The sequence below is a fragment of the Marmota flaviventris genome, chromosome 4, assembly GCF_047511675.1.
Source record: "Marmota flaviventris isolate mMarFla1 chromosome 4, mMarFla1.hap1, whole genome shotgun sequence".
Taxonomy (NCBI): Eukaryota; Metazoa; Chordata; class Mammalia; order Rodentia; family Sciuridae; genus Marmota; species Marmota flaviventris.
Window position 1 is genome coordinate 87,714,911 of NC_092501.1, and position 25,298 is coordinate 87,740,208.

Below are 25,298 nucleotides of genomic sequence, written 5' to 3' on the forward strand. Positions count from 1 at the left end.
TACCAGCAGAAGGAAAGAGAAAAGAAAGGCAGAAAGACTGAGGGTCATTTCTGTGTTCCGTAGCAGCTCCAGATAAAGGTTGGATGTTATTATTTAGAAAAATCTCTGGTTTCAAAACATGACTATTTCATAAAATATCTCAATCCAACATGGAAGAGCTCACCTATAAATAATCATTGGGGCCACAAACTTTAACAAGAAACATCTGAAAACTAGACTGATCACAGAAAATTATCAAATATTAAAAAGGCATCTGACTGTCTCACAAAGTGAAAACGTTTAAATACGTCTAAATATATCTGAATAATAAGCTATTATATAGACATTAATAATAATGTTTGGAAGAAATTTTAATTATATAGGAAAAATGTTTAAGCTTCTGCATCAGGATTTACTCTAAACAAGAAACAGAAAGATAAGAAGAAATAAACAAAAAAGGTAACAGGAAGCTTTAGGTTCAAATTTAGAAAAGGAGAGAATCCTTAATTCCAATGTTTATTATATTTAGCATTATAATTAACGTTTTATACCCTACATAGGCCAGGAAACAGAATGTATTGCCACATAGGCTCACTATCTAGGAAAGACAAATAGAAATGGGATGGACAAGAGTTACCTGATGTGTGCATTCTTTCTCTTTAAGCCTCTTTTCTTCTTCCTAGCACCTTTCTTTTTCATTGATCCCCCTTGACCGTGTTTATAAGCAAAACTTAGATGAGAAAAACCTCAAGAAAATGTTTTTATTATTTATGATGCAATAATGAATATAGAAAAAACTCTTAAATGTGAATAGAACAATTTAAGGAAAAGGGAGAAAAGGGAAAATGCCACTGACTATGAAGTCCAAGAAACCAAGTAGATTTCAAGGAAATTGAAAAGAGAGACTCAATGTTTATTTTAGTACTTTGTAGATTTGGACTATGACTTTAATTCCAAAGACAGACTAAGGTCTGAGTTAGGACAAGATATATTCCATGCTTGCATAATTATGTCAAAATGGATTCTACTGTCATGCATAACTCAAAAGAACCCCCCCCCCCCAATGACTAAGGTATAAGAAACTTTGAGCACGAAATACTAAGGAAAAGCTGTAATAATGAGAGGATACATCCAAGTGGCATTGGGTTTTATATAAATTTTAATGATACCAGTGATAAAATATTATGCAAAGAAGTAAATATAAGTATAGAGAGATGTAAGGAGATAAACATTGGATAGTTTAATTATATCAAGGGTAAATCATGTAAGTTTACTAAAGCAGTCTTTATAAAGCCACTAGGAAATTATTTAGTGAGTAGAATATTAGTTTTTATTTGCAATTAATAAAACATTTATTGGTAATTAATAAGACATTTATTTGTAGAAAAATGGATATTTCTAAAATTCCTGGGGGGTGGTCCCTGAAAATGATTTGTTCCCAGGTATTTTAAATATTCTTCCTTTTTTTTTTTTTGTGGTGAGTACCAGGGATTCAACTCATGGACACTCAACCACTGAGTCACATTCCTAGCTGTATAGAGACAGGGACTCACTGAGTTGCTTAGCGCCTCACCAAATTGCTGAGGCTGGCTCTGAACTTGCGATCCTCTTGCCTCTGCCTCCTGAGCCGCTGGGATCACAGGAGTGTGTCACCATGCCCAGCCTCTTCTTTTTTTTTTTTTTTTTAATATATATATTTTTTAGTAGTTGATGGAACTTACTTTCTCTCTCTCTCTCTTTCTTTCTTAATATATGGTGCTGAGAATTGAACCTACTGCCTCACACATGCTAGGCAAGCACTCTACCACTGAGCTACACCCTCAACCCCTTAAATATTCTTCTTAAAATATAGTTGTCCCTAACAATTATACCATCCCAATGAAAACCAGGCTTGCTAATAATTAACAAGCACAAGTTCTAATTCCTTTTTGCATACATTCTCAGAAGAAACCATTATTTTTACCAAAAATTGGTTGTTTTATTTTTCACAGTACAGATGAATATAAAAAGATTCTAGGTGTATGAGAATAATAGATAAAACCTGATTAATGAACATATAAATATTTTAATGGAAGAGTAATAAGGAGTCTAAGTAGCAAGGGAAAGCAAAAGTTTCAATGACATTATTCATTAAAATATAATAAATTTCATTAGCACTTATGAATATTAGTCCAAAGTAGTCAGATTAAAAAAAAGTTTAAAACTATATAGAGAGACTATAATAAAGCAAAGAGGATAAGGGAAGAAGAAAAGGTAAAGTTTGGACCCAAACCCTATAAAAATCAGAAGGAAAGAACAATATCTCTACTGATTCAACTATGATACAACTAAGAGTGGGAAAATTGTGTTAATGGTAAATGCTAAAAAATTTTAAGAAGTAATTCTACTTAAAGGAGGATGCTTTCATCTTAGTCCTTCAAGCTCATTTCCCAGGAATTCTCTGGAATCAATCCTAAGTTTACATTAAGATTCTTTGTGAACTGGTTGCAAAGAAGTTCCTAAGGAGTTAGTTAAAAGGCTACCTCTCACTGTTTAAAAGAGGTCAACACAAAAAAAGGTTTTCATAAAGATCAAAATTACTATTTTGATTAAACATGTTTAGCAAATTATTTTAATCTGTTTTCTAAAGTTAAAATTTTTGCTTTGTAAAAAATTTAATGTTTGTGCTAAATAACATATTTAACAAATGAATATATTTTCATAATTTTTGTAAATTTTGATTTAAGTAAACCAGTTTTTGAAGCCAAAACCACACTTCACTGAATCTGCAAAGTGAAAACGTCATCCATTTTTTAAAAAATTTTTCTTTTAGTTTATAAATTGTTGACAAAATTCTTCCTTTGGACAGCCAATGCAATTACATATGAAAGAAAAAATAAGTAGTATTCTGATTGCATTTTGCAGCAATCTTAAAATAGATGGGACTGTGTAAGCTTAGATTTTATTAGATTACCATACTGATAATATTATGTGCATAATTCAAATTTATAGATTGGCACTTATACATGAGAGTATCTTTATGAGTAAAACAATATGGTACCAAAAAAAAGGGGTCAACATTAGAAGTCTACTAAATCACAGGCGCTAATGCATATACCATCATCTTAAGGTTATAAATTGTAAGAAGTGTGTTATGCATGATCCCTATTTGTAGTAGTTTGTTCATTCTTCAGTTTAACTAAAACTAATAATCCTTAAACTTGTAAAGTCTGAAGAATCTGACTCTGCACATTTAGGGTTCTATATTAGAGAATTTTACATGATAATGAACTGAGTTCCAAAAAACGTTCTAGGTTTGAAATATAGAAGGGAGAAAGGATGGGAAGGAAAAGGGGAATCATGAACTAAAATCGACTTCTGTATGAGGATGAACCCAACCACTACACATAAAGCTCTAATAATTAAAAAAAGATATATATATATATATATATATAAAATATATACATATTATTTATATATATATATATATATTCATTTTTGATTCTGATTAATGAAACACATTCAATAGCAATTATGACAATTATGATCATTTGAACTTCAGTTAATATCAGTTTACATTTTACAAAGCTTTCATACAAGTTATCTAATTAATTAGTATTTGGTATATGGAATTATATTGGCCATTATAGCACATTTTAATATATACCCTATGTTAGCATTTTAAACCAACTTGATATTTTAGAGTTATTAAAGTAAAAAAATATGTTTGCCCATAATCTTTTTACAACTGGATACCTTTACAAGAGAATTATCAGATTACATCTTTTTTTAAAAAAATATTATTTTAATTGTCAATGGACTTTATTTATATGTGGTACTAAGAATCGAACCCAGTGCTTCACACATGTAGGCAAGCGCTCCACCACTGAGCCATAACCCCAGCCCATAAGATTGCATCTTAAAATCAAATACAACAATTGTATTTTGAAAACAAAAACAGAATTTAGATTTTCTCTATATCCAAGACAATTTTATTTTTAAAAAGTCCTTTGTCAGCATATTTTCACAATTTAAGAAAAAATAATTTAATTTCTTATTTAGAATTTTTTCTAATATAGCAATATCAGTTTCAAGAACTTACTTTTTCTATAAAAGGAAATATTCAGAATTCACATTAAGCTTTTATTTATCTATTTTTTTAAAGAATTTTTTTAATATTTATTTTTCAGTTTTCGGTGGACACCTTTATTTTATTTTATGTGGTGCTGAGGATCGAACCCAGCGCCCCGCGCATGCCAGGCGAGCACATTACCCTTGAGCCACATCCCCACCCCCACATTAAACTTTTAAATAGTCTAGGCTCAAACTTTGTAGATGATTCTTTAAAGTAGTAAAATAAGAACACTGCTATTCTACATACTGCACAGAATATAGAAACGACTTAAAAATGCTTCAGTGTGTGCTAAAGTTATTCTCAGAGCCAAACTCCATTATATTAAAAATATTTAAGGAAAAATGACTATTGTTGTAGACAAGTGGTTGCCTCTCAAGGGATGCAGGACTCTCCAATTAAAACAAGCCTTCAAATTAACCTGTAAGTTATATCATGCTGTGGAAATTTACAATATTTGTTAATAGCTTTCCACTAAAGACTACACAGAATCCAGTTTTCTTTCTTCTATTGGAAACCCACTTCTGACAGAATTTTATCCTAAAACAAAAATTTCAGTTATTCCTTATCTTATGACAGGGCAGAAGAAAATTTCAACTCTGATTTTTGACAGAAGCTACTAATGTCATATTTTTCACCTATAGCAGGATGACATTTTGAAAATGAACAGACAACGATTTTCGGTCCATATGAGATACCTGTTCCCTTATTTCTTTCATTTTTTCCAATCTCTTGAGTTTTGTGGCATATTCTTGAACTTCTTTTAATCCAATATCTGTGCAGAGGCGAACCAAGAAACGCAGACCTAAATTGCAAAAAATAGATTTAGGGAAGAATATGCGTATAGTGATAAAAGGCCAACAAATGAACTCAGTCTTCTGAGAAAGAGGTAAAAATGATGAGCACACAGTGTTTCTTTTACTCCTGAAAAATAATTACATGTTACAATCTCTCTGGACCGCTGGAGAACTGACTCCCTTGGAGGGGATATAATGGATCCTTTCCACTTGCCTTGTCCTTAAACTGTCAGATCCTAGAAGAAACATGGCTCAAAGACACTGCCAGGTGAGAACTCACAAGGCAGATATAACATTTGTTTATGTGCTAAAGGGTAATTCATAAATACATGTAAACAGCTGTAAGGGAGAGTAGGCTACAAAATGCAGACAGTCTGTACATATAATAAAAATAACAATAATAATAAAAATTAGTAATATATGTTCTTTTTATTGTCATTAATTTGTTCTTTTAATAACTACTATTCACATTATGTGCAAAGCAATGGGAATGCAAAAAAAGTCAACATCAAATATATATAAAATAATTAGCAAAGGCTGGAAACACCTATGGACATCATTATCCAATATATATATATATATGATGCATTCCGCTGTCAGGTATTTAAAAAATAAAAACAATTAAAAAAAAAAAAAAAGAAAAGAAATGAACACCTAAGAAGTGAGGAATCAGAACATCCCAATACCTTACCTCTGCCTATTTGTTCTTCCTGTTCAGTCCCATATATGCATCCCTGAGCTTTCTGTGTTTATCATTTCAATGCATAAAACAATGATGAAAACTTCTTTTATCACTTACATACATACATACATATACTTAATCACCAGTGACATATTATTTAGTTTCACCTGCTATAGGTCTTATGCTATTCTGGGATTTGCTGCCAGGTGTACTTAAGATTGAGTTTACAAAATTAACAAAATTTAAAAAGTAAGTAATGAATAACCAAAACCTCAATGATTCTGTTTTTGCATTAATGAGAATGGCTTCTGCCATTTATGGTCTCAATTACCTTAAATATTTTTATTATTTAATTTTAAAATAATTTGTTTCCCTCAATACAACAGCAATGCAGATCATTGTAGAAGATTTTAAAAAATGTAGAGGTATAAAGAACAAAATGAAAGTTTTGTCTTTTACCTGTAGACAAAACAAAACTAAAATATGTATTTTTCCTATACTTTTTCAGTTGCAAAGAGAATAACTTCAGGTTATATTAAAAATAGTTTCTAATATCTGAAGAATATTTTATGATATGCCATAATTTTATTCACTTTTCTGAATGTTGTTTTCAAATTTTTTGAGGCTCTCTTATTTCCTTAAGTTATTAAATAGTGGACTCACTGGCATTCAAACTTTATGATTATTTTTAGGCTCCTGATACATATTACCATTCTGCCTTCCTGAAACTGTATTAACTTCTACTATGAGTAGAATTTTAGAAGTCTAGTTGCTTTTTCTCCCATAAGAGAAGAATGCTGCTCACACAATAGGGAAGCTTGTTATTGTTATATTTTTCCTATCAGTATCCAGATTTCAAAGGTATTTTATGATGCCCTCATAAATTAAGAGAAATATAGCATTCTTCTCATTTATACCCTCACCACAACTTTCTTAAATTATATTTTATAATTACCTACATTTAACTCTAGAAAATTTCATTTAGTTAATCTACAGTCAAATTAATTTTGACTCTGACTTGTTCTGATATAAAAGTATTTATTTCCCTTTTTGAGCTTTAAAGTTTGAGTCAGCTTTCTAGAGAGCTCCTACTAAGTTTTCAAAACGACTTTTTGTGGCTGAGGAGAGATGAGTACATTTTCTAGCCCCCATATATCTAAGAATGTCTTTCTGTTGCATTTACATGCAGAGGTAAAGACTGTTCTACTGCCTTAGGTATTTAGTATTTGGTATTTAGTGTGGCTGGTAGCTATCCAAATTATTTTTCTTTGCAGACAGAAGATTTTTTTTTTTTTGGTGGTGGGGGTGCTTATTATAGAATATTTCTTATATTCTGTCTTTGACTTTTGCTTTTATTGCAACTGTTCTGTTTTATTCTTTGTCAGTGCTTCTATTTTTTATATTGTGTCTTCCTGGTCTTCTGAATCTATCCAACTCTTAAATTCTTTAATCTTTTTTCTTTTCTTTTCTCCACATTCTGGGATAAATTATCAGTTTTCCAATTACTAATTTTGATTTTCTACTCTTTACTGCCTTTAGTTAGAATTTAACTATTATACATTTTTAGTTTCCCTATAATCCTTTCTTATATATCATACTGTTAGTATTACCCCCCCCCCCTTTTTTTGTATCAACCTATTTCACCTTAGCCTTTGACTTTCTGCTTGTCTGTTCTTGACTTAGTCTTACCCTTAGCACTGCCAACAGAGAAAAAAAAGAGGGGGCGGGGATTACAAGGGACCAAATATGCATCTTCTCCTAGTTCCTATAATACTTTTTTAAACTCTTTCTCTGGGTTATAAAAATTATTTATATTTCCTTGTTCAATGGCACATTTTTTCATAGTTCCCTGCTGACTTCTCATCCCCTCTCCTTACTTGGGCTGAAATAAGGAGCAATCTATTCCAACCTGTAGTTGCCAACAAAATGTACCTTGGGCTTTGTCCTGTTCTTGGTCTACAAAGATACTGGTAAACCGTTCTTGTGCTTTAGTATTCTGTTAAATATTTTCTTGTATGAGAAATGCTCTAGCATTTTTCCAAAGTTAACCCATCTAGCCTGTATGGTAAATTCCATTCCCTCAAACATCTTTTTCCATCACCATGGCTTCTCTGGGCATACTTTCAATTTCTCCTTTTCTACTCGACCATTCCTCTTATCCAACAGAAATGTTCACCTTTTCACATTCTTCAAGAAAATGTTCCCTGGATTCTGCTACATTCTTTAGATTTCATCTTCCATTCTCCTTCAAATATAAATTCCACAAAGTGGTCAATTACTTCAATTTCCACTCACATTTCCAACCCACAGTGATTCTGTTTCTACCGCTACTACTTCTCTGAAGATCTTTCAAAGTCACTGGCTTCCTGCCAATTCTTTTAGTTTTTTACTTCATGAACAACCATGTCTTTTCTTGAAATCCTTCTCCCTTGGCTTATCTTCCTGACTCCCCTTTTCTGTCTCTTTACCATTTCCTCTATTTCACTTAAATGTTAGTGTGCTCCAGGATTCCACTCTTGGTTATTCCATATTTACTTTATGAACTGCCCCTAGGAAGTTTTCTCCTTTTGTAAACCTCAACTGTATCTGTAGATCATTTAAAACTAATCTATAATTCCAGATTACACATTTCTCCTCAGCTTTTACTACATTTCTTTCTACGCATTATTGTAACTTTGCTAAAGTTAAATAGAATGGATAAATCTACCTGACATCCGCAATACCTCAAAGAAAATCTACCTTAAACTGACATCATCATTTCCCCTAAAGTCTCTTTTTTCCTCTGCATTTTCTCTCACTTTATCTCCTACTGTCCACATAAATATCCCAGTTATTCTTCTCTTTCTCCTACTTTTACAATTAATCATTTTGACATTATTAAATAACTCTTAAGTACATTTCACCACATCACCCACCAACAACCTCATTGCATTTTGCCCAATTTCTTGCTGTACAATTTAGGTAGGGGATTTGGAAACACAGCTGTTCCTTACACTAATTCTTAGCCAACCCTTCTGCTTTCAGCACCAGTAGACACAACTCCCACTCTTGAATGTCTCCAATTCATGGTATTTCCTGCAGTTCTGTGTTATGAATTGATTTGTTTCTTGTTGAATTTTTCACTGCCTACCTACCCCTGCAGAATTTCTAATCTGCTAATTAGAAAATGTCCTCAAAATTGCCCCAAATTTAATTATCTTTTTGTGTTTATAATTTTTGGAAAATGTCTTTTTAGTTTGTTTGTAGTATAAGAAAACATATGTTCCATCTGCTACAGTTTTTGAAATAGGATACATTTTAAAATAGAATCTGCATTCTTAAATCTCCTTGTTCTTCTTAATGCTATTTTTCTACCTGGAATGCCCGTTTCTGCCTTACCTCCTTGGTAAAGCCTCTGTAACCTTCAAAGCTACTTCAAATGTCACTTCCTCTGTGAAACTTAATTATGGAAATTGTCTCCTGATACTGGTAAAATTAAGGGCTCTGTACTTCCACAGCACTTTGGACATTTTTCAATTAACTGTTATACTATATCAGACAACTGACTATCAGTGAATCCTAGGAAGCCAAAATCAAGACTTAACATAAATTGTATTCCTAGCACATAAAAAATAGCTGATAAAAATTTGGGGGAAATGAATGAATGAATAAAGAAACAGGGAAGGCTTAAAGCTAACACACACTAATTTAAAAATATTATTGAGAATATAAGGGGCTGAGGATGTGGCTCAAGTGGTAGTGCGCTCGCCTAGCATGCGTGAGGCACTGGGTTCGATTCTCAGCACCACATTAAAAAAAAACAAAATAAAGAGAATACATATTACAACAGAAGAACACAAAAAACATACTTAACACATTAAATTTATATGCTGATGACCCCCAACTTTAAGTGACCAAATAACAGATCCTTGTGGCTATCTAAGAGGTAGGTCAAACATAACATGTTTAATACAAGCTGAATTTTTTCTCTAAATCTTGCTCCTTCTCCAGTTTTCCATCTCAGTGAATAGGGGCTCTATCCTTCCAGTTGCCCACTTCTAGATCTATGGGGTTATCCTTGACTTCTCTACCCACTGATCCCTCTCTCTCATATTACATCCAAACGGCCAGAAAATGCTGTCACCAATACCTTCCAAACACATTCAGAGTTTGACCAACTTTCATCATCTCCACTCTTATCATTTGAGTCCAAGCTAATACTTTCAGTTCTCATGTGAATCTGCCCACCCCAGTTTATTCTCCAGACAGCAGCCGAAATGATCTTTTGATCTGGACCTAAAGTACAGGAGGGTGAGTTAATCCTACTTTTAGTGATGCTCTGTGAAGTCATATTACATTTCTGGTCCAAATTCTCCATGGTTTATCATTTCCCTAAAAATACACCCTGAAGTCTTGATATGAGGCCTGAGAGGACCCTGTAGAAAACACAAATTATCTTCTACTTTCTTGTAGAAAATACACATTACCTGTTAAGATAAGTGTATACACAGGCAATTATTTAAACATATATCCTGTCTGTTCATACAGCCCACCTCCTCTGACTCATCCTTCTGCTCTTCCATCACAAGGTCCACTGTGCTCTGACCAAATGAACTTCCAAGTCTTAGTGTCTTGCTTCCTTCTATCTTTTCATGTCTGCTCAAATGCTACCCTGGGCATCTGAAAGATCTCCCCTGATCACCCTGTCTAAAACACTAGCTTTTCCCACATTTCTACCTACTTACCTGTGTTTCCTTCACAGCACTTATGACTACTAAATAAATAATCTTATTGTCTTTCTTTTCCCACTAGAATACAAACCACGACACCAAGGATTTCAGTCCATTTTGTTTTATGCCACATCAACAGTGCTAGTAGAATGGTGTCTAGAATACAGTAGTCACTCAAGAATTTGTACATAAATAACCAGTTTATGACCATTAAAGTATTGCAAAGTATCAAGACTAAAATAATTTAAAATGTCCACATACTACTATAAAAATTGCCTTTGTATACACTTATATTAACAGGTAATTTGTATTTTCTATAAGAAAGTAGAAGGTAGTTTGTGTTTTCTTTTTTTTAATATTTATTTTTTAGTTGTAGTTGAATATAATACCTTTATTTCACTTATTTATTTTTGTGTGGTGCTGAGAATCGAACCTAGGTCCCGCATGTACAAGGCAAGTGCTCTACCACTGAGCCACAACCCCAGCCCCTGGTAATTTGTATTTTCTACAAATAACACACAACTGTTTCTCTTATCTGCCTAAGTTCCAAAGAGTGTGTCTTCGGATATTTAATGTAAAATAAAAATCATTTATTTTGGTGAATGTCCTATGAAATGTAGAATACCACCTGCAGTCTATAGAACAGGCCAATTTTTGAGTGAAGAATATATTTTAAAACTAAATTATCCTGTTTGGTTCATTTGAAACTACTCAGCTAAAAATAAGACATGCTACAGGTATCAATATAATTTTTCTAAAGCTACAGTTAAGATAGTCTATTGATAACACTTGTATTGAAAACTGTATAGGCCAAAATCATGTTGAACATTTCTTATGGCATATAATCTTTCATTTAATTTTTAGAGTAATTCTGAAATTCTCTATAAAGGAAAAATCTTGGCTTTGCTTAAAGGTATTCCCTGCCCGGACCCTGTGCAGAAGGGCTGTGGCTACAGCAGTAGTTTTCATCTGGCAGCAGTTTTGCTCCTCAGGGGACATTTGGCCTTGTTTGAAGATTTTCAGTTTTCATAACTGGGGATGAAAGTGCTATCACATCTGGTTCATAGAGGTCACGGATGCTGTCAAAAATCCTAAAATCTACTGGATGGCTTCTCATAACCCAGAATTATACAATCTCAAATGTCTGAAGTGCTAGGCTGAGAAACTCTTCAGCCTGCCAGACTGTTGAGCTGCTCCATTTTTATAGCACTATCACTGCTATCGCGCTCTCTCTTGTGTAATCTCTAAAGCACCAGTTCTCTAGTGTAACAGAGATACCATCAAAAGCCTACCAACAAAGAAAAGCACAGGACCAGAGAGATTCTCAACAGAGTTCTACCAGACCTTCAAAGAAGAACTAACACCAATCTTCTTCAAATTACTTCATGAAACAGAAAAGGAGGGAATCCTTCCAAACTCATTCTATGAAGCTAGTATCACCCTGATATCAAAATCAAAGACACATCAAAGGAAAGAAAACTTCAGACTAATATCCCCAAAAAACATAGATGCAAAAATACTGGCAAATCGCATACAAAAATATATTTTAAAAAATAGTGTACCATGATTAAATGGGGTTCATCCCAGGATGCAAAGTTGGTTCAACATACAGAAATCAATAAATGTAATTCATCACATCAATAGACTTAAAGCATCACATAATTTTATATCTTAATAGATACAGACAAAGCATAACAAAACACAGCATCCATTCATGTTCAAAACACTAGAAAAACTAGGGATAGTAGGAAGATACCTTAACATTGTAAAAGCTATATATGTTAAATCCCAGGCCAACATCATTATAAATGGAGAAAAATGGAAAGAATTCCCTCTAAAAATAGGATGCCCTCTTTCAGTACTTCTATTCAACATAGTCCTTGAAACTCTAGCCAGAGCAATAAGGCAAAAGAAAGAAATTAAAGGGATACAAATAGAAAAGAAGAACTCAAACTATCTCTATTTGCCAATGACATGATTCTATATTTAGAAGACCCCCCAAAAAAAACTCCACAAGAAAATTTCTAGAAATCATAAATGAATTCAGCAAAGTAGCAAGATATAAAATTAGCACCCACAAATCAATTGCATTCCTATACATTAGCGACAAATCAACTGAAAGAGAAATTTGGAAAACTAGCCCATTCACAATAGCCTCAAAAAAAAATTTGGAAATCAATATAACAAAAGAGGTGAAAGACCTCCACAATGAAAACTACAGAATGCTAAAGAAAGAAATTGAAGAAGACCTTAGAAGATAAGATGGAAAGATCTCTCATGTTCTTTGATAGACAGAATTAATATTGTCAAAATGGCCATACTACCAAAAATGCTATACAGATTTAATGCAATTCCCATTTAAATTTCAATGATGCTCTTTGTAGAAATAGAAAAAGCAGTCATGAAATTCAGTTAGAAAAATAAGAGGACCAGAATAGCCAAAGCAATCCTTAGTGAGAAAAATGAAGCAGGAGGTATGACAATACCAGACCTTAAATGATACTACAGAGCTATAGTAATAAAACAGCAATGGTATTGGCATCAAAACAGACATAAAGACCAATGGTACAGAATAGAAGACATAAAGATAAACCCATATAAATACAGTTATTGAATACTAGAAAAAGGCACCATAAACATCCATTGGAGGAAGATACCCTCTTCCACAAATGGTGCTAGGAAAACTGGAAATCCATGTGCAGCAAAATGAAATTAAACCCCTATCTCTCACCATGCACAAAAACTCAACTCAAAGTGGATCAAGGACTTAGGCATTAGAATCAAAGACCCTGCATCCACTAGAAGAAAATGCAGGTTCAACTCTCCATCATGTTGACTTAGGAATAGAATTCCTCAACAAGACTTCTAAAGTACAAGAAGAAAAATCAAGATCAATAAATGGGATGGAATCAAACTAAAAAGCTTCTTAATAACAAAGGAAATGATCAAGAATGTGAAGAGAGAGCCTATAGAATGGGAGAAAAATCTTTGCACTTGCACCTCAGAACAATAATCTCCAGGATATATAAAGAATTAAAAAACCTAATACCCCAAACCAAATAACCCAATCAATAAATGTGCAAAGGAACTGAACAGATACTTCACAGAAGAAGACATATAATCGGTCAACAAATATATTTTAAAAAGTTCAACATCTCTAGCAATTAGAGAAATGCAAATTAAAACTACACTGAGATTTTTATCTCATTCCAGTCAGAATGGCAATTATCAAGAACACAAGTAACAGTAAATGTTGGTGAGGATGTGGGGAAAAAGGTGCTGGTGAGACTGCAAATTGGTACTACACAATGGAATATCACTCAGCCATAAACAAGAATGAAATGATGGTATTTGCTGGTAAATGGATGGAACTGGAGACTATCATGCTAAGTGAAAATAAGCCAACTCCCCAAACCAAAAGCCAATGTTCTCTCTGAGAAAGTTGGAAAACTATCCCATTCACAAAGATATATGGATGCTAACACACAATAAAGGTGGGGAGGGAAGAATAGAAGTTTATTGGATTAAATAAAGGGGAAGGAAGGGAAGAGGAGGGGATGGGAATAGGAAAGACAGTAGAATGAATGGGATATAACTCTTCTATGTTCATATATGAATACATGACCAATGTAACTCCACATCATGTACAACCACAAGAATTGGAAGTTATACTCCATATATATAAAATATGTCAAAATGCACTCTTGTCATGTATATCTAAAAAGAACAACAACAACAACAAAGAATCACATCAAATGCTTTTAAAAAGAAAATTAAGGTAAAAAAATGTCATTTAGGTATGTCACTGCATACCTAAATGACAATCTGAAGGTAGGAAACTAGAAGTCTGTACTTTCAAAGAATTCTACAAGTAATTTCCTTGTAGCCTGCTTCCTGATTGGCATGCAGCTATGAATTTATAAACCTACTTCTAAATAGCCTTAAAGAATACCTTGATCCTGCACCATTACCAAAGATCACAGCTGAGCTATCTACTGCAGAGCTAATAAAAGCTAAAATAAAAGACACATGGAGAAATATAATTTAGGGACATGCAGAATGTCTATTTAATCCTTGATTCAGTCTGGGTCATCAGAAAACTCGGTTCAGGACAGATTTATTTCTATTAAACTGTAATGTGCCTTTTTGTATTCATTGTCAGTAAAGGAAAAAATTAAAAGTAGTCTTTTCAAACATGTTGTTTCATTTGATGCAGATGTTTTTGAAGTATTTACTGTATCTTTCGATGACTATCTGCTACATGTCTTGGTGTCTCAAGTACAATTAAGAATTGAGGGGCTGGGGATGTGGCTCAAGCGGTAGTGCGCTCGCCTGGCATGCGTGCGGCCCGGGTTCGATCCTCAGCACCACATACAAAGATGCTGTGTCTGCCGAAAACTGAAAAATAAATATTAAAAAATTCTCTCTCTCTCTCTTCAAAAAAAAAAAGAATTGAAAGTTTTCTTCTCAAGGAACTAGTTTTTACTTCTTCATAAAATAATATTATATAACTAACTCTTTTCTTTCCTTTGTGTACAAGGCAATTCAGGGCAAAAAATACAGTTCAATGAGTACACACAGTAAATGAATTTAGGTATTTTCTCTTTTTCTTTATCCTGATTTTGTTGTTATTGTTGTAATACTTCACATTATCATAAAGTTTGCATGAAATCTATTGTGTAACATGATGAGAAATCAATGAATATTTTCTACAAATCTAATTTACCGCTGAGAAATAAAATGTTGAAATAATATTTTAAAATTAAAAGCAACAGGGCTGGCGTGGTGGCTCAGTGGCAGAGCGCTTGCCTCATACATGTGAGGTGCTGGGTTCGATCCTCAGCACCACATGAAAATAAACAAAATAAAGATATTGTGTCCATCTATAAATAAAAAAAATTTTTTAAAAATTAAAAGTAACATTAAAAATCATTTGCTATCAGCATCAATAAGACTATTAATGTTCTATTTTCATAAACTCTAAAAGTATTTTTTCAACCTCAAAACATCATATATGAAAATGAACAGTTAAAATGCCACAGTTTATAAACTTTAAAAATTCAATAAGTTAAAATTTATTCTTAAAAAATTTTATAAAACTTGAGATATTTTATTACTGAAGAGAATTCAGTATTCTATTAAAAAAATCTATCAATAATTAAATTCTATAAAAATACATATTTACATAGTCAAATTTTCTGATTCTATGAAAACATTAAATACATGTATCAGAAAACACAGGTGACACTTTTGTATGTAATTACTTCAGCAAATGTAATTTTATATTAGAACTAAAATATGAGACCGATCTTGTGCCTTCAAAGTTATAAAATGTGAGATCACTTACATTCAACATTTTCAGGAAATTTTCTGTGAATATCTTTGTAAGTATCTAATGCTTTTTGGTAGTTACCTATAAATAAAAAAATATAATACATTAGCAAATTATACAAATCAATAGGATTTGGCAAAATATTAATTTTAATCTAATATGCTTGCACACCTTTGTGGTTTGGCAGAAAGCCTTCATATTTGCCACAGGCTATACACATTCTTACTATAACTTGTGAGAGAAAAATGTACAGATAAAATAAATTTAAAAAGGGCTAGAGCAAAAGCAAATGGGTAATGGTTGGAACTTATTTTACTTCTTAAAATAAATATTTTAGTGGCTAAAATTAAGATCCATTCAATTTCTGAAAAAGGAATTTTCCAGATGAACAACTGATAAATTTAAAAATAATTTGTGATAAACTAATAGTAATTTCAATGTCATTATCTAGTAGGAAAAGGTAATTTTTTTTAAAACATTGAAAAGTCTACTGAAAGCAATTTTTTCATAATAAAAAATGTGGTTTCGTGTAGCAGTAATAAATAGGAAAAATGAGTTTAGGTCAAAGATCTTTCCCAAAATCTCATCAAATAAGTTAAAAATCTCTCTGGGCTTCACTGGGTAAGACAAATGGCTATTCTAATTTTTGAAAAGTTGTTGTGAGATCTAAATGAAATAGGGATAGGAGACATGTAGCATATAGCAAATTCTTAATAAATGTATGCTGTTTCTTCTAACCTTGCACTTCAATAACTCAAGCAGTCAGAAGAGCTTGTTTTTGTACATTTTACATGACTGACATTGAAATGAATCTAGACAACTGGAAACTCACACTGATATAAATAAAACATATATAGTACAGTCAAATTGTATATCCAGTAGGATTATAGTAATGTTATAGATCAAGCCCTATACTGGAGTTTGTATAAAATATTCTCTGGTGCCATACTGAAGGTGCTCAAAGATAAAGACACTTCCTACAAAACTGAGTGAGAATACACAGTCAACACTTTCACAATTTGTGTTTCCTTTGAATTGAAGACTATCTTTACCTGGGTCATTTTTATATTCTATAAGAGCGATTATAAATTTGTTAACATCAATCTCCTAGCTTAATTTCAGATATTTTAAGCAAAGTCATTCACTTCACAGTTATTCTAAAATTATTGTCATCTCTATCCTTCAGGACAAGTGGTATCAGCACAGAATGTAATAAAAGCAGTAGCAGAAAATATAAACCAAGATATCTAGTGATCTTAGGTATTAAAAAGTGTCTAGTTCTAGTTCTGAGTTTTCCTTAAGCTTTTCAGATGTGAGATACTTTTCCTATTATAAATTTGGGTGAATACACATGGCATTTGAGAATCATGTGAATAGAAAACGAAAATATAAAAAGAATCTGGGGCTTGGGCTGTAGCTCAGTGGCAGAATACTTGCCTAGCACATGTGAGGTTGCCTAACTGGGTTTGATCCTTAGCACCACATAAAAATAAATAAATAGAAGGCATTCCGTCCATCTACAACTACAAAGAAAAATTTAAAAAATATAAAAAGAATCCTTATTTTTCTGTAGCTAACTTGTGAAAACGATTACATGTAATTTTGAGAACTAATCCATTTTTAATACAGGTATTGGAATACATAATTAATATCTACTTTGCAGGGGCTGGGAAGTAGCTCAGTGGCAGAGGCCGTGGACTCAACCCCCAATACTGTAAAAACAAAAAGAAAAATAATACCTACTTTGTAATATGCAGTAATTACTGTGTTTTTCATATAATGCTTAATTACGTATAGTTATTTAAAAAGCTAGTGTTTTTAAAAAACATGCAACTTGAACACATTTATATGCATAATTAACTGAAGGAAGGAAAGAAGCAAAATAAATAAAAAATGAATAAAGTAAAAATATTTACCACTTCTTCTAAAACAACTAGCTACCATCAGCTGCCATTTCACTTGTGTAGGCCTACAAAAGAAATAATAAATTAGCTGAAATTAGAGATGAAACAAATATAATTTGAGACGTTCAGTTTTATAAACCTTTATATCTGTACTTTCAATTACTTTTTGACCTTGTTATTTGATCATTGTTATTACTGAAAATGGCAGATATATAGTTCTTTCATTAAAGCTCGTTACATTTACATTATAACATCTAAATTTAAGAGCCTTTCAAAGTTCATTATTTCATGCTTTATTTAGATATTCTTACGAACCACTTAACCTACTTAGTTAAAAAACATTTCATTCTGTTGTAAACATGATCATCATTTTTGCCATAATCTTTAATCATAACATTTAAGCTTACAAATTTAATACCTAAGGGTCAATTTTTGATCTTATGTTTGAATAATCAAGCTTAAACCAAAAGAGAGAGCAAAGGAGGAAGGAGGGCATGGGGAAGTATTAAGGAATGAAATCAACCAAAATTACACTATATCTATATATGATTATATCACAATGAATCTCATATATATAATTATAAAGCACTAATGAAAAAATAATTAACTGAAGGGACACCAGTAGAATAGAGCAAGAGGATCAGGGGAAGGGAGGAAGAAAGGGAAAGGTGGGTACCAGGGAATCAGATTGATCAAATTATGTTATATGCATATACAAATATGTTAAAATGAATCTTGCTATTAGGTATAATTATAATGCACCAATAAAAAAATAAAAAGACAGCAAAATAGGATACTATATTTCTTTATTTTCCCTTAAAAAGGAATAATTATTTTCTCTAAAATAAATACCTATAGGATTTCTATAAATAAATACCTGACAACTGTTAAAAATACCTAAGAATGAAGAGATTTTAAGACATAAAAACCCAGGAAACATTTTAATGCTCCTCTCACTTTTTTGAATATCCATTCTACTTACCTGATGGCTTCAAAAACAGCCTCATTCCCTACTCAATTTGATGGCAAACTTACCAGCTTTGGAATCAGATAAATCTGGGTTTAAATCACAGCACTGCTACTTGGGCAAATTATTTAACTTCAAACCCACTGCCTACACACCCACCTACTATGATCTAAATAAAATACATATCTAACCATATTACTTCCCTCCTTAAAATCTGTCACCTCCTCCACCCACATGTTAAATCCAAGATTCTAACCCAATTTATCTACTTTCTAGTTATTTTCTGCTTCTCCAACTCGTCTTCTACCTTGCCTTGTCTAACATTTCAGGCCACTGAAAATCCAAGCAGGAGCATTTGCTACACTCTTGGTCTTTGTGTATACCAGCACCTCTACTTGGAGGCTTATTCCAACTTCTACACTCTTCCCTGACAGGATGGATTGACTGGTTTATGTATTCCCAAAACACTCTAAAATCTCTCAGCAGTGCTTTAATCATACTGTTTTATTAATATGTGTATTTCTGAATACTAATGTTATCCTTCTTCTTCTATAAATGTAACCACTATTCTGACTTCTAACACTGTTAACTTGGTCAGTTTTTGAACTTTAAATGAATTAAATTATACAGAATGCATCCTTTTATAAATAGCTAAATTATTAAAATATAATTTACATAGCACAAAATTAAAGTAGACAACATAATAGTTTTAGTATGTTCCATTAACTTTTCAAAATTATAACTATATACAACATAAAATTTGCCATTTTAACTATTTTTAGGTGTACAGTGGCATTAATTACATTCACAATGGTGTACAAACACCACCACTATCAATTCCTAAAACATTTTTCCCCCCATGATACTGGGAATTGAACCCAGTTTTGCCATTGAGCTATATCCTCAGTCCTTTTTATTTTTAAATTTGAGACAGGCTGACCTCAAACTTGGGACCTTACTCCTGCCTCAGTCTCCCAAGTTGCGAGATTATAGACATTTGCAACCGTGCTCAGCTCCAAAACATGTTTTTGACATGACACAAACTCTGTAATGCTTAAGCAGGCACGTTTCATCCTCCTCCTCCCAGTTCCTGGTAATTTCAAATCTCTTTTCTGTGTCTGTGCATTTACCCTAATCTTAGACACTTCATACAAGTGAAATCATAGAGCATTACTTCTTTTGTGTTTGGCTTCACTCACTTAGCACAGTGTTTTAAGGTCTTTCTACATTATAGTATATATCACAGCATCCTTCTTTTTTATAGTAGAATAATATTCCATTGCACATGTATACTGATGCACAGTTGGGTTGTTTCCATCTTTTGACTACTATAATTCATGCTGCTATGCAATATGTATTTGAGTCTCTGCTTCTATTACTCTTGTATATTTACTTGGAAGTAAAATTGCTGGATCATATGGTAAATTCTAAGTTTAGCTTTTTGAAGAACTGCCAAACTGTTTTCTAGAAAACACCATTTATACCAGTAATGAACAAAGGTTTCAGTCTTTCCCCATCCTCCCCATCACTTATTTTCTTTTTGATAATACTACCCTAAAAGGCATGAGGTAGTATCTCATTGTGTTTTTGATTTGCATTTCCCAAATGATTCATTATGGTAAGTATCTTTTCATACGCTTGTATTCTTTATTGGGAGAAATGTCTATTCAAACCCTTTGCTCATTTTAAAAATGTTTTGTTGTTGTTGAGTTGTAGGATCTCTTTATAAATTTTTCATACTAACCCCTTCTCAGGTATATGATTTATAAAGATGTTTCCCACTCTGTAGGTATCTTAACTTTTTTGATTATTTCTTTTATCAAAAAAACTTTTATAAGTTTTATGAAGTCAAATTTTCTACTTTTTGTGCTTTTGGTATCATACACAAGAAATCAATGCCAAACTTAATGCCATGAACATGTTCCACCAAGATTTTTTTTATAAGAGTTTTATAGTTTTTTAGCTTTACTTTTTAGCTTTACTTTTAGGTCTTTAGTCCATTTAAAAAATATTTATTTATTTATGTATCTTAGTTTTAGGTAGATACATTAGTTTGTTTTTTAATATGGTGCTGAGGATCAAACCCAGTGCCTCATGCATGCTAGGCGAGCACTCTACCACTGAGCCACCACCCCAGCCCCGTCTTTAGTCCATTTTGAGTTAATTTTTGTATATGGTATAAAGAATGGGTCCAATTTCATTCCTTTTGTTGTTCTTGTTTTTTGTTTTGGTACCAAGGATTGAACCCAGGGGTGCTCAACTACTGAGCCACATACCCAGTCCTTATTTTTTATTTTGAGACAGGGTCTCACTAAGTTATTTAAAGCCTGGATAAATTGCTGAGGCTGGCTCTGAACTTGGATCCTCCTACCTCAGCCTCCCAAGTTGCTGGGAGTACAGACATGTGCCACCGCACCCAGCCCCAATTTCATTCTTTTGCAGATGAATATCTGGTTTCCAAGCACTTTCTTGAAAGACTGTCCTTTCTTCATTGAATGCTTTTAACACTTTGGTTGAAATGCAATTTACCATATATGAAGGTTATTCTGGGTTTTAGATTCTGTTCTGTTGGTCTATATGTCTATCCTTTTGCCAGTACGACAATGTTTTGATTCCAATAGAATGGAGGAAAATTTGGAATCAGAAACTATGAGTCCTCCAACATTGTTTCTTTTCAAACTATTTTATCTATTTAGAATACCCTGTGATTCCATATGATTATCTGCATGGATTTTCTATTTCTGCAAAATAACAACAACAACAAAATAAAAAACAACATTGGTATTTTGATACAGACTGTATTGAATCTAAGATTGCTTAGAGTAAAGTATTGTCATCTTAATTATATTAACTCTTCTAATACATGCACACAAGTGTTATATTAACTCTTCTAATACATGCACACAAGTGTCTTTCCATTTATTTAAGTCTTTTTTTTATTGGTTGTTCAAAACATTACAAAGCTCTTGACATATCATATTTCATACATTAGATTCAAGCTGGTTATGAACTCCCAATTTTACCCCAAATAGATTTCAGTGTCTCTCAATCTTCATGGTTAAATTAATTATTTTTATTTTATTCTTTTTTTTTTTTTTTTTGAGGCGGGGAATTGGAGTGGTAACTAGGGATTGAACTCAGGAGCACTCAACCACTGAACCACATCCCCAGCTCTATTTTGTATTTTATTGAGAGACAGGGTCTCACAGACTTGCTTAGTGCTTCACTCAATTGCTGAGGCTTGCTTTGAACTCGCAATCCTTCTGCCTCAGCCTCCTGAGCTGCTGGGATTACAGGCTTGCGCCCTGGCCTTATTTTATTCTTTTTGATGTTATTTTTAAATGGAACTGATTTCTCAGTTTCCTTTCTGGATTGTCTATTGCAAGGATACAGAAATACAATGGAATTTTGTGTGATTTTACATCCTTCAATTTTGTTGAATTCATTGATTAGATATATTTTTTGTGGATTCCTTTGCAATTTCTACATAAAAGATCACATCTGTAATCAGGGATAATTTTTCTTCATCCTTATCAATTTGGATGCCTTTTATTATTTTTTTCAACTTATGAGATTATTTAGAGTTTGTTTAACTGGAAAAGTCATAATTTCTCCTTCATTCTTGGAGAATAGTTTTGATGGAAGCTTGATTGACAGTTTACTTCTTATTATTTTTTTTTTAAATTTCAGGACTTTATCATCCCATTGTCTTCTGGCTTGCAAGGTTCTGCTGAGAGTCTGCTGATAATCTTATGAGAATTCCTTATATGTGATGAGTTAGTTTTCTTTTGCTGCTTTCAAGATTCTCTTTCAATGGTTTGTTTATAATGTATCTCAGTGGGGTTTTTCTACTTAGGAGTTCACTGAGCTGCTTAGACCTGTAGATCCATGTTCTCCTTCAAATTTGGGATGTGTTGGCCATTATTTCTTTAAATAATCTCTCTGCTCCTCTCTCTCTCTCTCTTCCCCTTGTGCAGCTCCCAGATATACTGCATATACTAGTCTGCCTGATGGTGTTTTATGATAATAATCATAATAAAAATTAAAGAACATTCTCTAATTCTGTGCAATAGGATTACATTAAATAGACCAGTTAGCCTAGGATTTCTTGAAGTTTTATGACATAATTTACAGAAATAAAGAAAATACAATAGTATAGGCTTAAACTAATTATAAAAAATACCATATTACCAAGAAATACAAAAATATAAAAGATACAATAAAGTGAGAAGTTACTTCAGTAAAACAAACAAAAACATAATAGGAAATTCAATTTAATTCAACTATATATCAAGTATTTTATAAACTGCAAAGAACTATGTGACATAAAAACATTCCCTGCTAGGCACAGTGGCGCATGCCTGTAATCCCAGTGGCTCAGCTTGGAAGGAGTTCAAAGCTAGCCTGAGTAATTTAGTGAAGCCGTAAGTGACTCAGTGAGACCCTGTCTCAAAATACAAAATAAAAAAGGCTGGGGATTGGATCAGTGGTTAAATGCCCCTGGGTTCAATCTCTGGTACAAAAAACAAAAAACAAAACATTCCCACCCCAAAAGAGCTTACATGACAAATAAAGATATCATATATAAATACAATTACTATGTGTCAATTAAAAACAAAAAATATATTTTAAAAAGAATTTAGCATGTAAAAATAAAAGAAATTAAGATATCTGGTACAGAAAACAAATGCTCAGAAAGAGGAGAGGTAATGTGATTTATACTGAATATCATCAAGGAACAAAAGTAAAATTATAGGAAAGTAGGAAGAGGAAAATGTTAGGGGAGTTTCTAGAAAGGACATCTATTTTCAGTAAAATTGAAGTATTAAAAAAAGGAGAGGAACTAAAGACATCTGAGAAGAAAACAGGAGAAGGAGAAACACTGAGCAGTATTGGTTTCAATTCAAATCTTAGGCAACATCAATCCTAGGACTAAGATAGTGATTTTATCATTTTAAAGAAATAATATTTTGTTCACAGAGATATGAATAAAAAAACACATAAAGGAAAGTACCTTATAGAAGATATTTTTAAAATCCTATGCAAAGGGAAATATATTTGTCACAATAAAGACCAAATAAAATACAAAGGCTGGGGTTGTGGCTCAGTGGTACAGTGCTTGCCTAGCATGTGTAAGGCAGTGAGTTTGATTCCCAGAACCACATATAAACAAATAAAATAAAGGTCCATTGACAACTAAACAATATTTAAAAAAAATAAAATACAAGAAAATGAAAATAATTCATGAATGTTTATTAATAACTTTTCTTGAATTTATTAGGTCTATGAGATACCAATTTTCTAGGGCTAAAAAATTTTAACACAAGATAGTAACTAAACATAAAGCTTTAATAAAGTTACTTACTGTATAAGAGAAGCTCTTTCAAAGTATTGAATGGCTTTTTCACAAAACTGAGTATCAATGTAGTAGGCCCCAAGCCACTCAATGACTTCAATATTAGAAGGGAAACACCTATATGACTGAAAAAAGACATGGAGTGTGAAAATATTCTCAGAAGCAACAACCTATATGACTGAAAAAAGACATGGAGTGTGAAAATATTTTCAGTAGCAACACAACATACTTCTTGAATACTTTATCTATTGAATGGATTTATTTATCCACAATGTAGCTTTCTTAAACAAAAAGTATGAGCTGTCATAAGTACTTCTCAAGTTTTGAAGCTATACAAGATTTAGAAAACTTCAGCTTTGATGCATTTTCAATTATCTATAAATATCTTTTAGATATACTGATATATGATCTGAGTCAGATTAAATATTTAAAGGAATAAAAAGGGTTGCAAACATGTTTTAACTTAAAAATGAATTTGTACCTTCTCATTTTCTAGTTATAATTAAAAATATTTACCATTTGACTCAGTCATCCCACTCCTCAGCATATATCCAAAGGATCTAAAATCAGCATACCACAGTGACACAGCCACATCAATGTTTATAAGCACAATTCACAATTTACACTAAGCTATGGAACCAACCTAAGGTGCCCTTTAACAGATGAATGGATAAAGAAAATGTGGTGTATATACACAATGGAATATTATTCAGCCATAAAAAGGAATGACTTTATGACATTTGCCAGTAAATGGATGGATCTGGAGACTATTATGCTTAGTGAAAAAACCAAAGGTTGAATGTTTCACTGTAATGAGGAAACTAAACCACAACGGGAGAGGGGAGAGAAGTTCAGTAGATTAGACAATCAAAAATGCTTTATTTTATTTTAAATAAATCATTATTCATTTAAAAACAAATAAGCTTTTCTAAACTTTTAAAGGCTTACAGCCTTTAAAATTCATAAAGTGCTAAAAAGAACAGAAGAAAAGTAAGAAAATACACATACCTCATAGTAATATTGGAATGCTTGGGACTTATCTCCTTCACTATCATATAGTTCTCCTAGTTTAGACAAAGCTTTAGAATCAGTGGGAACAACACTGATCAGTTGCATTAGCCATTCAATAGCTTGATTGGGATCTTCCATTAATTCATATCTTAGGCAATATCAGTTAAGGGCAATAGAATTTTTCTAAATACATTAATCAACAAGCAAAACTGAAAACAATATTATAATACAAACATTTCTTAGCCTACATTAATGTGTTATTTTATATTGATTACTCTAGATTTCTTCAAGAAAGGAGATGAAAAATGGAGCAGTTCTGTACATAACACTCTTGCTTTGTCTATGTATCTTTTCTTTTTACTTCATTATGCTCCCCTGAGAGTAACTCCCAAATTTCTAGCAGAAATATTCAAAGCATTATGCAAACTGTGTTCTTAAAAAAAGTCTGAA

General features: G+C 32.4%; 1 protein-coding gene across 6 annotated transcripts in view; it reads right to left on the reverse strand.

Moving 5' to 3' along the window:
- Window positions 1–25,298, reverse strand: part of Ift88 (intraflagellar transport 88) — a 126,454-nt gene that overhangs the window by 31,019 nt on the left and 70,137 nt on the right. For 4 of the 6 annotated variants that reach the window (XM_071611342.1, XM_071611343.1, XM_027941572.2 and 1 more), the window contains 5 exons: window positions 24,846–24,996; window positions 23,847–23,962; window positions 17,527–17,579; window positions 15,626–15,691; window positions 4,789–4,895 (listed from right to left, as the gene is read on the reverse strand). In XM_071611342.1, the coding sequence (XP_071467443.1) occupies window positions 4,789–4,895; window positions 15,626–15,691; window positions 17,527–17,579; window positions 23,847–23,962; window positions 24,846–24,996 (493 nt within the window). The remainder of the gene's footprint in view (window positions 1–4,788; window positions 4,896–15,625; window positions 15,692–17,526; window positions 17,580–23,846; window positions 23,963–24,845; window positions 24,997–25,298) is intronic. The other 2 variants (XM_071611346.1, XM_071611345.1) reach the window with 1 other exon arrangement.